This window comes from Brachycentrus maculatus, unplaced genomic scaffold, assembly GCF_059751285.1.
Source record: "Brachycentrus maculatus isolate JH-2025_06_01 unplaced genomic scaffold, ASM5975128v1 h1tg000737l, whole genome shotgun sequence".
NCBI classification, from domain to species: Eukaryota; Metazoa; Arthropoda; class Insecta; order Trichoptera; family Brachycentridae; genus Brachycentrus; species Brachycentrus maculatus.
In genome coordinates, this window is record NW_028281468.1 from 116,130 (window position 1) to 137,694 (window position 21,565).

Below are 21,565 nucleotides of genomic sequence, written 5' to 3' on the forward strand. Positions count from 1 at the left end.
TGTTGACGCAACTCCCATAAAAATACAAATAAAATAAACTCAAGGCTTTTTTATACGGAATCGAAATAACACGGTGGAAAAATGGAACATTCACTGTGCAGTAATACGTAACAGTACGGCTGTCCAAATTTAAAACACAGTAAGGGACATTTTTTTTGTAGTACGTTTTTTTTGCATTTTCGGACTAAGTAGAGTCTACATAAATGCAAAAAAAACGTACTACAAAAAAATTTATATATGTAACACATGAAGGAAAGGTGATCAGTCCTCCTCTTCAGGTACCAGTCCAGGGTAATATTTAATAAATACTGGAGTGAAAGAATCACTTACATTTATTTGACCCCCCCCCTGGGGATCGAACCCGGGACCTCCAAAACGGTAGCCGAGCGTGCTGACCATTACACTACGGAGGTGAACAAAATACTTGTTCACATATCTGGAGTTTCTTCACTTGAACGTGTGTTAAGTGGATCATAAGTGACCCACTAACACCAGCCTATGACAATGCATAAGCCTTGCAAGTAAACCCAGGCTTCCATGTTCTTCTTCATCTATGTTGAAATTTAGTAAATGAAATTTAGTGAAATTAAGTATTTATCTTAAAATAGAAAATATTTCAGAACAATTTTGTAATCTTAATTTGGTCCATCAGAGAGAGGTATGTTAGGACTTCGGATTTATTATAGAAGTAGCAGCTGTGGATGTACTGTTCGGTAATTACCCCACACGTCAGACTGGGGATAAATGAAATTTATGGTCAAGTGTGTAGGTACAGATGTGTGCAGATAAATCGGAAAATGCTTAACGCAGGGTTGGCAAGAGGGTATTTTAATATTTGTATTATTTTATTTTATTATCTCTTCAAATTAATACTTTTTTAGTTACTCTATTGGGAGATATTCCTAATATAGTCATCCAACCTTTGGATTTCTTCTTCTTCTTCGTCTTATTCCTCATTGCTGAGGGTTGTGACCCTTGCAGAAGCAATGACTCTTCTCCAGTTATCCCTTGACTGCGCTGCACGTAGCGCTCCAACCACTGAGGTGTCTTTGGACATTCTCAGTCTATTTGTTTAACAGATGTTGTACGAAAAATACTGGAAATATCTGGAGGTTGAATAAATAGAATGGGTTAAACTTTAACCTCTTGAGATTTCCAGTCCATTCATTCAATGTTTAGATATTCCCAGTCTATTTATTCAACCTCTAGACATTTCCAGTCTTTTTCGTTCAACTTCTAGTCATTTCCATTATATTCGTTCAATCTTAAGAGATTCCCTGTCTATTAATTCAACCTCTTTAAATGTCTAATCTATTCATTCAATCATTTAACATTCTCAGTCTATATGTTCAACATCTAGATATTTTCAGTCATTTCGTTCAACATCTAGTCAATTGCATTATATTCGTTTAACCTGTGTCTACTTATTCAACCTCCAGATATTCCCAATCTGTTCATTCAATCATTTAACATTCTCAGTCCATATGTTTAACCTCTAGATATTTCCAGTCTTTTCGTTCAATATCTAGTCATTTCGATTCTATTCGTTCAACCTCTAGAGAGTCTTCATCTATTCATTCAACCTCAAAATATAATTAATATATCCGAATGAATTCAATAATCATTGAACATTTCCAGTCTATCTGATCAACCTCTAGAGGTTCTTAGTCTATTCATTCAACCCCTTGGCATTTCCAGTCTATTCATTCAACCTCTTGGCATTCCTAGTCTTTTAATTCAACCTCTTGGCATTCCTAGTATATTCATTCAACCTCTTGGCATTCCCAGTCTATTCATTCAACATCTTGGCACTCCCAGTCTATCCATTCAACCTCTTGGCATTCCCAGTCTATTCATTCAACCCCTTAGCATTCCCAGTCTATTAATTTACCTCTTGGCATTCCCAGTATATCCATCGAACCTCTTGGCATTCCCAGTCTATTCATTCAACATCTTGGCATGCCCAGTCTATTCATTCAACGTCTTGGCATTCCCAGTCTATTCATTCAATCTCTTGGCATTCCCAGTCTATTCATTCAACCTCTTGACATTCCCAGTTTATTAATTCAACCTCATGATATCCCAATCGATTCATTAAGCTTCTAGAAGTGGCCTGAAGGTTTGTTGGTTATAAAAATAACCCTTTTTCTAAATATTATATATTACGTACGCATTTTGTAGCGTTTGACCCTTAATTGGACCTTAGGGTTAGGGATCAATGGGTCAAAAAGATAAATATCGTCTCCTTGTAATTACTTACTTAATTATAAGCATTTAATATGCTGATGAAGTGTTATGTGCTTAACCTTTTCGGTATTAGGTCATGTGTAAGCACAAATAGGGAATGTGTGACAAAAATGGTGTACCAATGAAACGAGCTTTTAAGAAACTGTGGAATAATTGTTAAAATGATTAAAGAAAACACTTGTTTTTTACCACTTGAGTTATATTATGGACTACATGTTTCAGAAGTTAAACTTCCATCATTCGGGTCTGTATAGTAAATTTATTATACAGACCTGAATGATGGAAGTTTAACTTCTGAAACATGTAGTCTATAATAAAACTCAAGTGGTAAAAAACAAGTGTTTTCTTTAATCATTGTAACATGTCTTACCACAAAGTTAATGCCGGAACAATAAATAGAATAATTGTCAAGCTGATTTTAAAACATACATACATAAATCATATAATTTATGTATTAATTGTTAAATTAAACAGATTTTTTTAGTCTACTTAGTCGTATTTTATTGTTAAAAAAAAACACATAAAAATAAATATTATGACGGTTGTTTCACCTAGTTATGGCATTTTCAAACTGATGAAACATTCGTTTGAAAATGCCAGTAAACACGCTACGATATGCGCGTATACACGCTACGACAAGCGCATATACACAAAGCACGCCACGCTCGCACACACAACAAAAAGCTTGTGTATTGGTGATTTCATCCCCGATTTTTTTCAAAAAACATAATTTCCCTCGCTGCGAATACGCTGTTTTCCCCCTTCTTGTGACATTTTTAAAAAAATTATATCTCATAATTTTGGACTGAAAGCTTCCATAGTTTTTTTGTACAACAATTTGAGTTTAAAAAATTTGGAAAGTTAAGATTAGTTTTTAGCAGAGTATTATGAGATTTTTGACATCTCATCAAAGATGAAGAATATGGAAGTCTGGGCATTTACGGGGCTGACAACCGTCATAGGCTGGTTTAAGTGATCACTTTACACACGTGTAACATTCACCAATTCTACCCATTATTGACAACCACACTACTCAAATTTACTCCCGTAAATGCCCAGGCTTCCATATTCTTCTTCATCTTTGATGAGATGTCAAAAATAATATGAAAATAACTCCTGTAATTGGAGATAATCCAGATTTTGTGAACAAGTATTTGGACACACTCAAAATGTTGAGAATTATGAGTGCTAATTTTTCTATTTATTGAGTATAAACTCTGTAGAGTACTCACGTAGGTCTTGAGAGTGATCTATGACACGAAAGGAGGTCACAATAGACTTAATATAGTCGCAGTAACATAAGGGATGCAAGATCCCTCGACCTCATATATAAAAAAAAATGTTCAGGTCTAAATATAAACTGAAAGCTTATATTTAGACCTGATAAGGAAGCATAGCTTCCGGCTATAGCTAACTGGTCGTTAAAATAGAACAAATATAACTGTAGAGGTAAAAAACAAGTGTTTTTTTTTTAAATTTAATATGTCTTACCACAAAGTGATGCCGAAACAATAAATAAAATCTAAATTTTATAATAAGCTTGCAAAATAAAAGTAATGTCTCCGATCAATTGTATTCATTTTAGCCATTTATTTTCGTGGCGACCTTTGATGACGTATATCGCTCACTCCTTTCAACAACGTCATAAATAAAAAAAACTTGATTTTTCAGGAGATCGTTTTTAAAGTTAAAGAATATAATAAAATGTATTAAAAATAAATATGAAGACACTTATTGAACTTTTTTCTGTGCAACAGATCTTTTAAGGTATAACCTGATGATTTTTTCTCTATTTGAAAAGTACTCTGTATTTAAAAAAAAAAAATTAAACAATACCTTTTCCTCAAAATACAAAAACAACACTTTCTGCCTTGTAGAGGGTAAATATTAAGTTAAAAATATGCCGCTTTTGCTGGGATATAGTACATTTTCTGGGCATTCTAAAAACATGCACAACTGAAAATTGACGATTTTTATAAATGACGTTCTTGAAAGGAGTTAGCGATTTGTGAACATGGGAGTATAGCTTTGGTGGTAAAAAATCAAGTGTTTTTCATTCTAAAAATTGACGTTGTTGAAAGGAGTGAGGGATATATGTATAATATAATTTGGCTAGTCCTTTTTCTTCCAGGCGTAGAATTATTCCGTTTTAAAAGAAGCCCGGGATCAGCCCCCTACCCCGAGAAAACATAAAACAAAATTTATACAAAGATAGTGATCCCGCTTTCGCCGAAATCTAACACAATCGAGTGGGCGGTTAAAGGTTTGGAATTCCGCAAAATTTTCGGATTCTGCGGAATTTATCTAAATCGGCCCACCGTAAATATCTTTATCGCTTGCTTTATGGGGTCTGCAGTGAATACAGCCTTCGGAAAGATTCGCGAAAGCAAAATTCATGATATCAGATTTAAAGCCTTTTTGTCCTTGCTACCCTGCATATACGAATCGCTCGATATTCACGGTTTCCATCACACACGCTCGAATACGGATAAATGAGGAATTATAGGCGAATTGATCGAGTCATCGAAAAAATATGCCAACATTTAAAAAATAATTATTGATTGATTTTAAAACGTACATACACAAATCATATAATTTATGTATTAATTTTGAAATCAAACACAGATTTTTTGAGTCTACTCTAATAATAAAATAATAAAACCCTTATCCGCACCCAATGGTGCATAGGGCACTGCGTCATATAAACGCAGTGTTATCTTGATCGTTTACACATGAAGGAAAGGTGATCAGCCGTCCGCTTCAGGTACCAGTCCCTGGTAATATTGAATAAATATTACATTGAAAAAAATACTTATATTTATTTTACCCCCCTTGGGAATCGAACGATTTGTGTATGTATGTTTTAAAATCCGTATAAATCCGTTTTAAAATGTATGTTTTGTCCGTAGTGTAATGGTCAGCACGTTCGGCTACCATTCTGGAGGTCCCAAGTTCGATTCCCAGGGGGGTCAAATAAATAAAAGTGATTTTTCACTGTAATATTTATTCAATATTACCCTGGACTGGTACCTAGAGCGAAGGGCTGATTGGGGTGCGGTAAGGGTTTCATATTATTTCTTTAATCATTATTCTTAACTTTGTATCGTGACAGCCCTTCAATGCTGGTGTCAAAATTTCGATAGGCCTCCCCATTTGTACGTCTGGCTAAATTTTATTAATGGCGAGTGAACTTCCCTAACATCTGGGAATGTTAATATCGTGTTTGTTTTATTTTATAAATTGAAAACGGTCCCGAACATATATCATTACTCCGGGTAGAGTTAAGCAATCTGTGCTCATTGTCAATTAAATCCCACCCCCTAAAGGAAACATTTACACTATACAACACAATATCATTCTGGGCTTCGTACAAGGGATGGGAAATGCTAGGGCTACCAAAACATCCGAGAAAATAACCATTAATTAACTGGTAATAAGCGAACCGAGAAACTCTGACTTAAAAGTCCGCGACACTAACCACGGGACCACATGTAATATAATAAAATAAAACCCTTATCTGCACCCCAATGGTGCATAGGGCACTGCGTCATATAAACGCAGTGTTATCTTGATCGTTTACACATGAAGGAAAGGTGATCAGCCCTCCGCTTCAGGTACCAGTCCAGGGTAATATTGAATAAATATGACAGTGAAAAAATCACTAATATTTATTTTACCCCCCTTGGGAATCGAACCCGGGACCTCCAGAACGGTAGCCGAGAGTGCTGACCATTAATTACACTACGGAGGCGGACAAAAAACCACGGGACCACAACCCGATACGAATTAACATACTGACAAGATACTTACAAGAAACAATGAACAAATCAATGGGTTTCGATAAGGATACAGGTAGAGGTAATTTTGTTTTAAGGTGGGGTAGGAGCAAGGAAGGGGATAACTGTGTTTAGGTTGGGTTTGATTTTATAGGAAAAATATAAAAAAAATGCGATTTTGAAGTCCCGTTCAACCGCTGTGAGTGGATCAAAAAATAAAGTCTTTGTAAATAATATAAAAATAAAAAATATTTTAAAAATAATATATCACAATGATCCACAAAGTAAATGCTTTCAATATTCAAAATATTTTAAAACAAAGCTATATTTTAATAAAAAAAATCGTATACCCTAAAACCCTCGAGATTTTAACTGAGGTCTTGTTAGTAACATTTTGAGTGTGTCCAAATACTTGTTCACAAAATCTGGATTATCTTTAATTACAGGAGTTATTTTCATATTATTTTTTGACATCTCATGAAAGATGAATAAGAATATGGAAGTCTGGCCATTTACGGGGCTGACGACCGTCATAGGTTTAAGAAATCACTTTACACACGTGTAACATTCGCCAATTCTACCCATTTTTGACAACCACACTACTCAAATTCTTGGAAGTTCAATATATATGAACCAATTTTGAAAAATTGTTCTCGAATCACTAGAACTTCACTAAAGACATATAAGTATTGGTGAGATGAAAAAATAACATAAAAATAACTCCTGTAATTGGAGATAATCCTGATTTCGTGAACAAGTATTTGGACATACTCAAAATGTTGTGAATAAATATTTCCACTTAAAAATAATCAAATAAAGAACAGTCTTGTATAAAAACTACATGATATTACAATATATATTTCTCAATCGAAACAAATAAAAAACAATTATAGTTTCATTGGCAGGACGTACAGTCGTAAGGTCTGTAAATACTCAGATATCCATATTTCTTTTAGTTGAGATGGCAAATATAACTTATAATATTGATTAATTATTTAGTTTATCATTTTACTTTTATCCTGAGGGTGGTTTTCCTAGCTCATAAATTTGTCTCTCTTAGGTCATGTCCGCCTTCAGGGCAACACTCCCCCAAGGGTTATTTACACCCTCCCTTGAACCTTTCAATATTCTGTCTACAATTGAGAAGGGTTGCAGAATATAGACCCCTTGTACCCTCCGTTCTTGTTTACTTTATTTCTTTACCTACAATTATTCAGGAATTTCCCGCCAAACGAGGCATTATGCAAAATTTTAACATTCCAACTGTTTATTAAATAAACGTTTCACATGCTTCTTTTCTACGCCTTATTTCTCATTACTTAGGGTTGTGACCTTTGTGGAAGCAATGAATCTTCTCCAGTAATCCCTTGACTGCGCTCCACGTAGCGCTTCAACCACCGAGGTGCCTCCTGCTGCCTTTATTTGATCGGTCCATCGTGTGGGGATCTTACTGTTCCTCTCTTCCCCTCCAGGCTACCGATCACAACCAGTCGTTCCAGGCTATCCTCGTTGCCACGCGCAACGTGTCCAAAGAACTGGAGAATGCGTCGCGTACAGACATTGGCCAGAGTCAAGCCATCCAACTGTAGTTCCTGGCGAATGGACTCGTTCACATGGTTGGATATGCGAACATATATTCAGTGTGATCACTTAAACCCACTGTCAGCCCCGTAAATGCCCAGACTTCCATATTCTTTTTCATCATTGATGAGATATCAAAAAATAATATGGAAATATTTATATTATTTTTTGACATCTCAATAAAGATGACGAAGAATATGGAAGTCTGGGCATTTACAGGGGTTACGACCGTCATAGGCTTGGTTGAGTGATCACGTTATGCACGTGTAACATTTTATTCTACCCATCATTGATAACAACACTACTAAATTTTTTAAACTTCTAGATATACTGATGAAAATATTGTAGTAACACACAGTTCACATTAGCCATTTATAGTGGAATTTTTATCTTTATTTGAGAATATTTTTAAATGGATGATATCCTCACAAATCGACTGGACATCATATCAAAAAATGAATTTCATAAATTGATTTGGCAGTCACTTTGTGGTAAAATCTATCCATTTTTAATTAATGTTTTACTTAGTAAGTACCACTATTTCTTAAAATCCACTGTGACACGTGTTCCGATGCATTCCGCATCATTTTCAAACACGGAATGCATCGAAACGCGTGTCACAGTAGATTTTAAGAAATAGTGGTATTTACTAAGTAAAACATTAATGAAAAATCAAACACTGAAATTAATCTTAAAACGAAAATTTGAACGGTTGTGATAAAGTTTAAATGATTTTTTTACCTGTCAATGTTAGATTAATTTTAAATCAATTAAAAAACCTTCACCAGCTCATTCAAAAAATTTACTAACTCCCTTTTGACTCCATTTAGTGAAAAGGTATAATTTGAAAAGTTGAATGCTGAAAACAAGCAAATTATGACATAAAAACATGAGAAATTGGCTCACCTGTTAGTACGACAACGCAATCCGTTTGGTTGGGATAGTTGTCTGGATACCCTGGACTGTAGAAGGTCTGTTGGTCTGGCATTCCCTCCACGAACGGCTTGCAAGCTCCCATAATGGACTCCGGATCAGCCACCTCCCTCCTGAACCTCTTAATCATCTCCACTCGGGAGTTCACAAAGGCCACGGGCACAGGAGTCTCCGTGGTACTTCCATACACCACCAGGTCTTTGGTCTCACTCTCTCCCGACATCTTCCTGCGTTCACTCAGATCGTTCCTGATATCTTCCTCGTGCTTCAAACTCAGCTTGCCGTCGAGGTCATATATAACTTTTGACGTGACATCCACATTTGAAGTATTTTCGAACCTGTATCTAAGCCTAGCCACGTGCTTTTTCCAAACCCGTATGCTTCCCAGATCCCGCAGAGTTTCGTTAAAATTGCTACTTATATTTACAGCGTTTAATAATTTAAAATATGGATTATTTTCTTTGTCTAATAGATAATACGTCACCCCACTTGGTAATTTTTTTCTAGCTATTCTAAAGTTATTTTTTCTTTTACTCTTTCTGTATTTGATATCTTGCTCTACCAGGGTGTTGTCTTGCTTCGACTCCTCTTTGATCTTTAAATATCTCTTCATGGACAGCTCTTCTAGTCTGGACCACAGGTTTTTGTGCTTCGTTTCTTGTCTGTGGTTTTGGGAGTTGTGCGTCGCGCGTGTTGGTCTCGCGATACCATCCTCGTGGGATGGTTTGACGAAAGTCACATCGATGATTGTCTCCTTAAGGTGATTATGCGGTATTTCGTTTGGTCCTTCGGTTGTGATTATTGTTAGAGCTGGCAGTGTGAGTTCTGAAACAAACAGAAAAAGATTCCATATTCCACCATAATACAAATATAAATTATTAAATTTACATACTAAATCCATTTCAAAAATAAATTTGTATCAAATCATACTTTAAACCTTCACTGTAACTAACATGTAATTATTTTTATAATACAATACTTCAATTCATTCAATTTAAATTAAGTTAGTCTAAACTAGCTAACTAACCATCACGCCACACCACTCTGTTTTGCAAACATTCTTCGCCTCTTCCAAGTTCATGCATCTCCTCATACATACCCGCCGGTCGTTTCGATTGTTTGTGAACAAGTATTTGGACACACTCAAAATGTTGTAACGTCATTGTTACACCAGACGAGCGATATGTATGATTCCTTTGCCAGAATTACGCAATTCGGACGTCACATTTACTGAGTTACGCGATCTTTATTTTCCGCAGATAAATAAGTGTTTTTGTCGAAATGTAACTGACGCATGACACGGGCATGTCTTGTTAACCCTTAAACGCCCAACACCACAAAGGAATGGCAGACGGTGATAGAAATAGAAATCAGTAAAAATAATAATAATAAATAAAACCCTTATCCGCACCCCAATGGTGCATAGGGCACTGCGTCATATAAACGCAGTGTTATCTTGATGTTTACACATGAAGGAAAGGTGATCACCCCTCCGCTTCAGGTACCAGTCCAGGGTAATATTGATAAATATTACAGTGAAAAAATCACTAATATTTATTTTACCCCCCCTGGGAATCGAACCCGGGACCTCCAGAACGGTAGCCGAGCGTGCTGACCATAAATCACTGAAATCACTAATACACCACTGAAATCAGTAATAGGTGATAGAATTGGCATTGTTGAATATGGGAAACTTTTTTGCATATATTTTTTTATTTATTTATGAAATTTGGTTCCAAAATATTATTTTAATAATTTTAATTAATTTTCTATACATTTCTTCTTTTAAAACCCTAAAATTAATAACACAGTTTTTTCCAATAAATAGACTAAGCTCTTGTGCTTGGAGAGGGACTAACACTTATTATTTATTGTTTTTGTTTGTTGGTAATATAATTTATTTTAATTATAAATATTTTTGTGTTTTTTTTTTTCTTAGAATAACATATAAACGATTCATTTAATTTATTTTTAAACATTTTAATGTCTTCAATTTTTTATATCTGAAGGAAGGTTATTGAAGTACTTGGTTCCCAAATATTTAAGTTCTGTTGAAATTTTTTGGTATTGCATTTTGGTATTGTAAAGCATGTTGATATCTCGAAGATTAACTTTTCTTAAGAAAATCTAAAGATTGAAGTATTTTTCACCCTTAAATAGTTGGAAATTGTTTTATTTTAAAAATGGTTTCTAAATTTGGGACTTTGAATATTATAAATTTGTTGCACAGGTTTTTTTTTTATTTTTAAAATGACTTTAATTATTGTTCTCTGAATTGTTTTGATGGGGTTCAAGGCGTTATTGTAATATAATAACGCCTTGAACCCAAACAATACTTAATTGTGTTCAAGGGTTCAATGAATGAAATGAAAAAAACTATATATTTAGACTTGAAGATTAAACACACACTTGAAGATTAAACACGCATAGCTTCCAAAACTAATCGGTATAGTAAAATAAACTCTAGTGGTAAAAATACAAGTGTTTTTCTTTTACTATTTGTTTCATATCAAGCTGAGACACCTTTAAATAATATATTTTCTTTAAAGGAAACCTTTTTTTCATTGTCTTGTTCGCGCAGGGTTTGACACGCCACTCGGCCGCCGGTGGGTCAGCTAATGGAAGGGTATTTCGGCACAAAAGGCCCAGAGCTTTCCGCCCCTATTAGGGGAAGAAATAGGTAATAAAATAGCAACCTGAGAGAGTGCTCGGGGTAGCGACCCAATGACTGAAGAATAATATTTTATTAATAGAGGTCTCTCTCACTTAAGCGGAAAGATCTCAGGGTTAAAGCGATCGGCGTGAAGCACGCAAGAACATGTGTCATATCTTCTTCTTCTTCTTCATGAGCCCTCTGTCCTCCACTGCTGGATATAGGCCTCATATTTTCTTTCCATTTCCTCCAATCAGTTGCTGCTTGTAGCCAGTTTCTACTCCCCACAGCGACTATATCGTCGGACCACCTCTTTTGGGGTCTTCCGACACCTCTTTTGTTCTCCTTGGGTCTTAGAAGACTGTTTTGAATTCACATATACTGTATTTCTTCTTCTTCTTCATGAGCCCTGTGTCCTCCACTGCTGGATATAGGCCTCTTCCTTTCTTTCCATTTCCTCCGGTCGGTTGGTGCTTGCAGCTAGTTTCTACCCCCCACAGCGACTATGTCGTCGGACCATCTCTTTTGGGGTCTTCCGACAACTCTTTTGTTCTCCCTAGGCCTTAGATGGCTGTTTTGAATTCACAAATACTGTATTTCTTCTTCTTCTTCATGAGCCCTGTGACCTCTACTGCTGGATATAGGCCTCATCTTATCTTTCCATTTCCTCCAATCAGTTGCTGCTTGCAGCCAGTTTCTACCCCCCACAGCGACTATGTCGTCGGACCATCTCTTTTGGGGTCTTCCGACAACTCTTTTGTTCTCCCTAGGCCTTAGATGGCTGTTTTGAATTCACAAATACTGTATTTCTTCTTCTTCTTCATGAGCCCTGTGACCTCTACTGCTGGATATAGGCCTCATCTTTTGTTTCCATTTACTCCAATCAGTTGCTGCTTGCAGCCAGTTTCTACCCCCCACAGCGACTATGTCGTCGGATTATCTCTTTTGGGGTCTTCCGACACTTATTTTTTTCTCCCTAGGCCTTAGATGGCTGTTGTAGGCTTTCAGCTTCATCTTTTTATACAAATGTACATATATATTTTAATCCTATCTAGCCAGTGACATGGTAACTCTTCATTGTTGCATTTCTTCTCCATGTTATAATGGATAAATTTAAACTTTGTAATAGATTTATATTATCCAATGACACTTCGTGATGGAATTGCATTTTTAATTTATTATTAGATTAAAACCAATATTTTTAGCTTTTCCACTTTTATATATAACATAACAATTTGTATAGCCTCTCACCAGTCTGATGATGTCGGTAACGACGAAACCCGGTCGCTGGTCAAATAAAAAAGTGGAAAAGCTAAAAATATTGGTTTTAATCTAATAATAAAATAAAATAAAAAAATTAAACTTTGTGTTTCACTCTCTCTTACTGCTCGCCGATAGTGTTTGAAGTAGACGTGTATTTACTAGGGCTTACTACTTGTTGTTTTATTATTTTTTATTATGATTTTATGTTATAAGACTATTTGTTACAAGACTTTTTGTTTCTCTATTAATGTATTCATTAGTGTATTTTTTATCTTTATATTAGATACTGTATATATGTATTATCTTAAAGGCTTCAGCCGTTCAATAAATAAATAAATAAATAAATATGAAAGACACCAATTATTTAACTTTGTTTCGATTTAATATCTTGCTGAAATTATTTATTAAAAGAACAGATCTAAGTAGCTTATTTTTTTGATTTGTAACTCATATAATCTCTCATATTCTTCTTATTTGATACCTATTTCTAATAATGAGCCGCTTAGGCTCACAGAAATAGTATGAAATTGAAATATTTGTGTAAATAATAAAAACACAAATATTTCTCTTTTTAACTAACTAACCATCACGCCGCTTCCCCGCAGGGGTGGGCAGAGAGAATAGAACGCCACACCACTCTGTCTCGCAGACATTCCTCGCCTCTTCCACGTTCATGCATCTCCTCATACACACCCGCCGATTGTTTCCTCATACATATAGTATATCATGATAATATCCATGTTACATAAGGAAAAATAAAAAAAACACTTATACACTTAGGTATATATTTTGTATATCAAAAGCATTGTTAACTTTGTGGTATGGTAATATAACACACTTATATCATTAAAATGATACTATTTTCATAGTGTCCATGTTACAAAAGGAATACCCAATGAACACTTTTATCCATTTTTAATTTATGTTTTACTTAGTAAATACCACTATTTCTTAAAATCTACTGTGACACGTGTTTCGATGCATTCCGCATCATTTTCAAACACCGTATGTGAAGCTAATTCTAAATTTTAGAGTTGGGTCCTTGGGACGTTGAAGGTTGAAGAGGGGGTAGTAGCTGTTTCTTATTTTTATTTACTAATTTAATTTTTATTTTTTATTTTTATTTCTTATCAGAATCTTATTAAAATAAAAAATAAAAATTAAATTAATAAATAAAAAAAAGAAACAGCTACTACCCCCTCTTCAACCTTCCACGTCCCAAGCACCCAACTCTAAAATTTAGAATTAGCTTCACATACGGTGTTTGAAAATGATGCGGAATGCATCGAAACACGAGTCACAGTAGATTTTAAGAAATAGTGGTATTTACTAAGTAAAACATTAATTAAAAATGGATAGATTTTACCACAAAGTGACTGCCGAATCAATTAATGAAATTATAAAAAAAATTGTGGTGTAATTAGTGATGAAACACTTTTATCATTTTAACAAAAATATTGGAAATGATCCAGATTTGTGAAGTATATACACAAGGACACACTCAAAACGTTGTACATGTCATTGTCTTTACCGAAATTTCGGAGGTCCCCTCAAATATCTCTTTTCCATTCTTAAATTTGCATAATTGACCGAATGGGCTTCCGCGAAACGAAGATGAGAATTTATCGGCCAAGTTTCTGTTCAAATGTGCCTATTTCCGCTGAATTTTCTTTCGTTTCCACTAAAATTCCTCCTCGTCCCACTAAATTTCCATTCCACCGTCTACATCCACTTCCTCTCTCTCAATTGAACCCACTTAAATTATTTCTCTGCGCCTGTTTATCAAATGGTTCCATTCCGCAGGAGACATTGATTGCTAAAAAATTGCCAGTATTACGCGACGGTGTGGAACTCTCCTTTTCATGGCCATCAAAATGTAATAGGGTTTTTTTGGTAACGAGGTATGGCCATTTTTAGGGCTATTTATTTTCGTTTTAAATTAATTAACTTTGTTTTCACCACTTTATTTTTATTTTTTTAAATTATTTATTTATTTATGGTTCACAAAGAATAAAAAACATATTACAATAAATGAAATACAGTGCAACATTTTGAGTGTGTCCAAATACTTGTTCACAAAATCTGGATTATCTCCAATTACAGGAGTTATTTTCATATTATTTTTTTACATCTCACCAATAGATGTCTCTAGTGAAGTTCTAGTGATTCAAGAACAAGGTTTCTAAATTGGTTCATGTATATAGAACTTCCAAGATTTTGAGTAGTGTGGTTGTCAATAATGGGTAGAATTGGTGAATGTTACGCGTGTGTAAAGTGATCACTTAAAACAACCTATGACGGACGTCAGCCCCGTAAATGCCCAGACTTCCATATTATTCTTCATCTTTGATGAGATGTCAAAAAATTATATGAAATACAGTGCAATACAAATTGTTTGAATGTTTTTCATCAATTAGATGAGAACACAACAAGCTTACAGAAACAATAAAGGAGCAGGTTAAACATACAGAATAGAAATTTGCTTGTAATTTTATCAATTCAATATAACCTACCGGTTTCGACAATATCTTGTCATCATCAGAGTTTATTTAAATCAAAAACTTTAAAAATATTAAAATACTCTCACCAAAAACTTCCACACACTCCATAAAAATCCTAAATGTTTTTTTTATTGTAGGTTAAATTGTATTAATAAAAAAGTGGTGAAAACAAAGTTATTTAATTTTATAAATATATTATAAAATGTGCCACAAAGTATCTGCGGAAAACATTAAAGAAACTATTTATTTTAATTTAATTTTTTTTTTATTTGGTAAATACCACTATTTCTAAAATTCTATTGTGGCACGTGTTTCCATGCATTCCACATCATTTTCAAACACCGTGAAACTTAGATTACCAAGTAAAACTTAGATTACCAAGTAAAACAAGAAAATCAGTAGATTTTACTATTTCAACGATTTAAACTTTAAACAATTGATTTTCGTTAGACCTGTATGAAATTAGTAACGTAACTCTCTTTAACTAGTATTTACAGAAATATCACTTCTTTGTATTAATATTTTTATTAATATTTATAATTTTTTACATTTTTATTGACCCTCAAAATAGATTTTTTATGTTTTTTTTTTCAAAATATGTTTTTTTTAAAGCAATGTATGATACAAATATTGTCTATTTCTGTTAGGTGAGAACAGGTTTTTTTTCTTTGATTAAAAAACGCAATCGTCGATACACACTTTTGTCCATTTCAGTTAGATGAAGTTAAGTTTTCTTTTTGATTAAAAAAACGCGATCGACGATATACAATTTCTGTTCATTTCTATTAGGTGAGGATAGCTTTTTCTCTTCGATTAAAAAACGCAATCGACGATATACTATTTCTGTTTATTTGTATTAGGGGAGGATGGCTTTTTCTCTTTGATTAAAAAACGCAAAAGACGATAACAATTTCTGTTTATTTCTATAAGGTGAGGATAGCTTTTTCTCTTTGATTAAAAAACGCAAAAGACGATATACAATTTCTGTTTATTTCTATTAGGTGAGGATAGCTTTTTCTCTTTGATTAAAAAACGCAATCGTCGATACATAATTTCTGATTATTTCTGTTAGGTGAGGATAGCTTTTTCTCTTCGAGTGAAAAACACAATCGATGATACGCATTTTTATTAGATTTATGTTTTGGTGAAACTGCATTTTTTAGAATAAAATAACAACTTTGTAATTTTTTCCATATGAATGTTATTTGACCAGCATCCATCTGCAGACCAGTCTGATGATGTCGGTTACGACGAAACCCGGTTGCTGGTCAAATAAAATTAATGTGGAAAAAATTACAAAGTTGTTATTTTATTCCATGTGCATTTTCTTGTTTATTTTAGTTAGGTGAGGATAGGTTTTTCCCTTTGATTAAAAAACGCAATCGACGATACTCATTTTCTATTAAATTCAGTTAAGTGAGGATGGGTTTTTCTCTTTGACTAAAAAACGCATCGGACAATATACATTTTTATGTATTTGATTTCAAGCCGTATCGTCAAGGCACGTGTATAACGGTATCCGCTCCATCGAGCCGTTGGTCGATAAAGCTCAATATAGCGTGCCTAATCTTGGCTTCGAGATAACATTTATTACAGGAGATGACGTCGCAAACAACAGTAATAATTCTGCTTCCTACAAAGGATAAAGATACGAATCGGAACAGGGTTATAGCGGAACAAGTTTTTATTAAATTACATTCCTACGTCTTATAAAAGAATGTAATTTAATGTCAGTCATTTGACTAATGTCAGAAAAATCTGAATGGGGAATAGATGTATCCGCAAATATGGGATACTTTTCTGAGGACGAAAATTTCAATAAAGCTATAAAGTGAATGCTGGTAACATAGTAAATTGTGCACTGAAATCAATTATAAACGTTTTTAACCTTAAATTAAACATTTTACAAGTCAAATTAGACGTTTTATGTTTTTTTTATAATTTTTTTATTTAAAAAAAAAAATAATAATTTAAAAAAGAAAAACGGTATTTCACACTAGAAATAACACTTTCCATTCCCCGCCATAACACATCATCCTTCAGTAATTCCTTCTCTGTCCAAGCGGCCAGACTATGGAATGAATTACATCTCCTTATAAAAAATGCACTTTCTCAAATAACTTTTAAGAAACGTCTGAGACATTACTATTTATCTTTAGAATCCTAATTGTCCATCAAATCTCCTCCCCTAGTTTTTCCCTCTACCTCGTTCCCTAAACTCCCTTTTATCTTTGCCTTTCTTATTATCATCACTTTGTAATTTACATTTTTCTAAACGTTCATGTATTATCTACCCTCTGATTGCTACAGCTATATATGGTATCAAACGTTTTGACCAATACGGTCTGTTTTTGGTTGGTTGGAAAGATATTCCTTTTCATAATAGCAATAAGTCCGCCAATATACTAATGTAATTTCTGTACATGAAGTTAAAATAAATGAATAAATATTACGTTGATAAATACGTATGTACTTGTAGGCTGGATGACTTGCATCAGTATAATCCAGCGCCGGGTTTGCTAATATATTCCAGGGTTCGGAAACGTCTCGATAAAGCATTCAGTTCTCCATAAGTGTTCCGGGAGAGCTATCTCCCCTGCAATAATCTGGAATTCGACGCATAAAGGCATTGTATCATAGAGGAGGGAGGACTATCGGAAACCTACCCCACTTTATATCATCCCCTCCGTATCAAATCTGACCCCTACCCACGTCCGACAGTGCATAGGGCATCGAAAGCTCTCCCTACAGCATTCCCAGATCTGATACAGAAGCATCTAGGTTTTGTGACAAACCTTCTCTTGCAAAGAAATTTTATTTAATGATCTCAGTTGCGTAACATGGTGCCGGGTTGTGGTCCCGTGGTTAGTGTCGCGGACTCTTAAGTCAGAGTTTCTCGGTTCGAACCCTCTCTACCACAATTTAAAACCTATTTCTAATAATGAGCCGCTTAGGCTCACAGTGTAAATAACAAAAACAAAATTAAACATTATTTTTATTCACAACATTTTGAGTGTGTCAAAATACCTGTTCACAAATCTGGATTATCTCCAATTATAAGAGTTATTTCTCATACTATTTTTTGACATTTTATTTTATTTTACCGACTCAGTCACGTAATTTTTATCACATCTCAACATAGATGAAGCAGATTGTGGAAGTCTTTGCGTTTACAGGGCTTACTACCGTCATAGGATTGGATGTTGTGCATTACCCAGACCTCCATTTTCTTCTTCATCTATGTTAAGATATTAGTATCTTCAAACCCTTATCTGCACCTGATGGTGCATAGGGCACTGTATCATATAAACGCAGTGTTATCTTGATCGTTCACATATGAAGGAAAGGTGATTAGGCCTCCGCTTCAGGTACCAGTCCAGGGTTATATTGAATTATACTTATGGGTGAAAAAATCACTTATATTTTACCCCCCCTTGGAATCGAACCTGGGAAGCGTGCTAACCATTAATTAAACTACGAAGGCCGACTCAAAATACATAGGTATAAATAACATTTATGTGTATAAAATAAAACAACTTTGTTTTAACCAGTTTTTATTGGAACTTTATCCAACTGGTTTCGACAAGAACCTTAATGCACAATAAAAACAACTTAGGAGTTTTTTAAATCACATTTCTAAATCATATTTTTTTAAAGTATTTTCATATGGTGTACGGAGTGCGTGGAAGTTATTGGTAAGGGAAGGGTAATTAACTATGAGTATTTCAATGTTTTATAATTTAGTACATAAACCTGATGATGACGAGGTTCTTGTCGAAACCGGTTGGATAAAGTGTACCAATAAAAAGTGGTTAGAACAAAGTTGTTTTATTTTATAAAGTTTATAAAATGTGCCACAAAGTATCTGCGTAAAACATTCAAGAAGCATTTATTTTTGAAGAGATGGTCGATTACCACCCTCAGATATTAACTTAGGCATTTGATGTCAGTCGGCCAACATTTAGGCATACTTCAATATGATCCATACGGAATTTTCGCGAAATATATATATGAATCACCAAAGAATTTGGAACAATGTTTGGTTTTCATCATTCTAAGAACGATTTCGTATATTTGCGTACATCAATCACACCATCGGAATTCATAACATCACCGTTAGACAATGCAGTCACGGCGTTTAAGTGTTTCCGCTTCCAAGTAAGGGTATTTACAGGGCTTACGGTTAAAGTGATCACTTTATACACTTGAAAAGAATCACAAACATGTATTATATTGCTCTTTTTGACATCTCAATATAGAAGAAGAAAAAATCCATTAAAGTCGGGGAATTTACAAGACCTTACGACCGTCACAGGCTTGGTTAAGTGATCACTTTAAACACGTATAACATTAGAGACATGTATTTGTTAGATGAAAAGTAGTTTTTTATTGAGCAGAAACTCTTTTATTAGTTTGTGAAGTCCGAATCCTGGATTACAATCACACACATGAGAAACGCCAGACAATATCATTTTCATTTTTATCATTTTAGCTTATAATTTGACCAGAGAATTTATTTACAATATTTTAAACGTGTCCAAATACTATATATAGTATTTGGACACACTCGAAACGTATAACATTAAACAACTATAACCTAACTAAGAGTATTTCAATGTTTTAGAATTAGTACATAAACCCTGATCACGACAAGGTTCTGACTAATTAATACTGTATTAATCAGTCTTGATAAAGAAGCGGTTAACTTCGATACCGGTAGACATTATAATTAAGTTATAATCAAATATTTATGGTGATTTTAAAACACACAAAAGACTGACATGTCATAAAAGATGAAGAAGAATATGGAAGTCTGGGCATTTACGGGGCTGACGACCGTCATAAGCTGCTTTAAGTGATCACATTACACACGTGTAACATTCACCAATTCTACCCATTATTGACAACCACACTACTCCAATTCTTGGAAGTTCTATATGTATGAACCAATTCAGAAACATTGTTATTGAATAACTAGAACTTCACTAGAGACATCTATCGGTGAGATGAAAAGAAGCTTTTTATGGAGCAGAAACTCTTATATCGGTATGTGAGGTCCGAATCCTGGATTATAATCACTTACATTTAACATACATTATATTATGCATATAATCACATACATATCTAATGATTCAACAACAGTGTTTCTGAATTGGTTCAAATATAAAGAACTTCCAAGAATTGCAGTAGTGTGGTTGTCAATAATGGGTTGAATTGGTGAATGTTACACGTGTGTAAAGTGATCACTTAAAGCAGCCTATGACGGTCGTCAGCCCCGTAAATGCCCAGACTTTTCTTCATATATTATACCCATATTCTTCTTCATCTTTGATGAGATGTCAAAAAAAATGTAACTTTGTTTTAAAATCACAATAAATATGTAACTTTAACTAAATTATAATGTCTACCGGTTTCGAAGCTAACCGCTTCTTTATCAAGACTGCTTAATACAGTATTAATTAGTCAGAACCTGTCATGATCAGGGTTTATGTACTAATTCTAAAACATTGAAATACTCATAATTAGGTTATAGTTGATTAATGTTATACGTTTTGTCCCAATACTATACATAGTATTTGGAAAATACTAGGTATAGTAATTAAATGTAAAAGTAACATTTCATTATAAAATGGAAAATCACAATGTTAGTGCTTCAAATATGAATTATAAGTATTTTCTCGTTTGAAACGTCCTAAAATCATTTGACTAATATCCGGACGGGATTTGCGGTTGATAATTTCGTATCTGGCTAAAGGAATTATTACCGATGCGAATGGATTGGTCTGGGTCTAAATTTATGTCGCACGATAATGTGACCTTGGCACTGTGCCAACTCAAATCATAGTCGGTCGTTCAGACGCAAAATAAAACAAAAGTGTTATCACAGAAAATAAAACAAGCAAACGGCGATATTGGTGACTTTTGAACGACGTCATAGGGTTCTGGAGTCACAGGTGGATGCCCGCAGGGTGCAACTTTTTGTACAGATCCATGTGCATTTGTCTTCTTTCTTCTTTATCCATGGTCGCTCCCTAGGTGGAGATTACGGCCAACACGAGAGGTCTGCAAGACTCTGTCACGCACCATCTCTTTGGCTTACGCAGTCAGTTCCCGAAGGAGTACTGACTTTGTATAGTCGTTGAATGGTCGTCAGTGGTCCTTCCGGGGCGATTAAGGAACACCAGGATAAGAGAAATATGCGAGATGGAAGATGTCGTTGGGTGGGGAAGGCAACGAAGGAGACAATGGTATGCTCATGTGAGGAGAATGGAACCATTCAGACTCCCCCACATCGCACTGTACGGCCAACCCCAATCTGTCTTTGAACACAATATTTGCCTCTTTCACATTCGTTCATCTTATTTATACAAGCCATGTGTATGAGTTCCAAAAATTTAAGTGGTGTGTTTGTCAATCTCGGGTAAAATGATGTACGTTACGCGTGTATAAAGTGATCACTGAAACCAGATTATGAAAGGTCATTAACCTTGTCATCACCCAGACTTCTATGTTTTTATTCATTTTTATCAATATTTAACACTAATATTCAAATCGTTTAATGCCAAATCAGTGAGTAAAGGTACATATGTAATAAAATACCTAGGTACCTA

General features: G+C 34.5%; 1 protein-coding gene across 1 annotated transcript in view; it reads right to left on the reverse strand.

Annotated features, from left to right (window-relative positions):
• The window catches only part of LOC148300368 (uncharacterized), a 74,132-nt gene that overhangs the window by 40,144 nt on the left and 12,423 nt on the right, over positions 1-21,565 (reverse strand). The window contains exon 2 of the mRNA XM_088274890.1: positions 8,511-9,362. Coding sequence (XP_088131016.1) covers positions 8,511-9,362 — 852 coding nt within the window. The remainder of the gene's footprint in view (positions 1-8,510; positions 9,363-21,565) is intronic.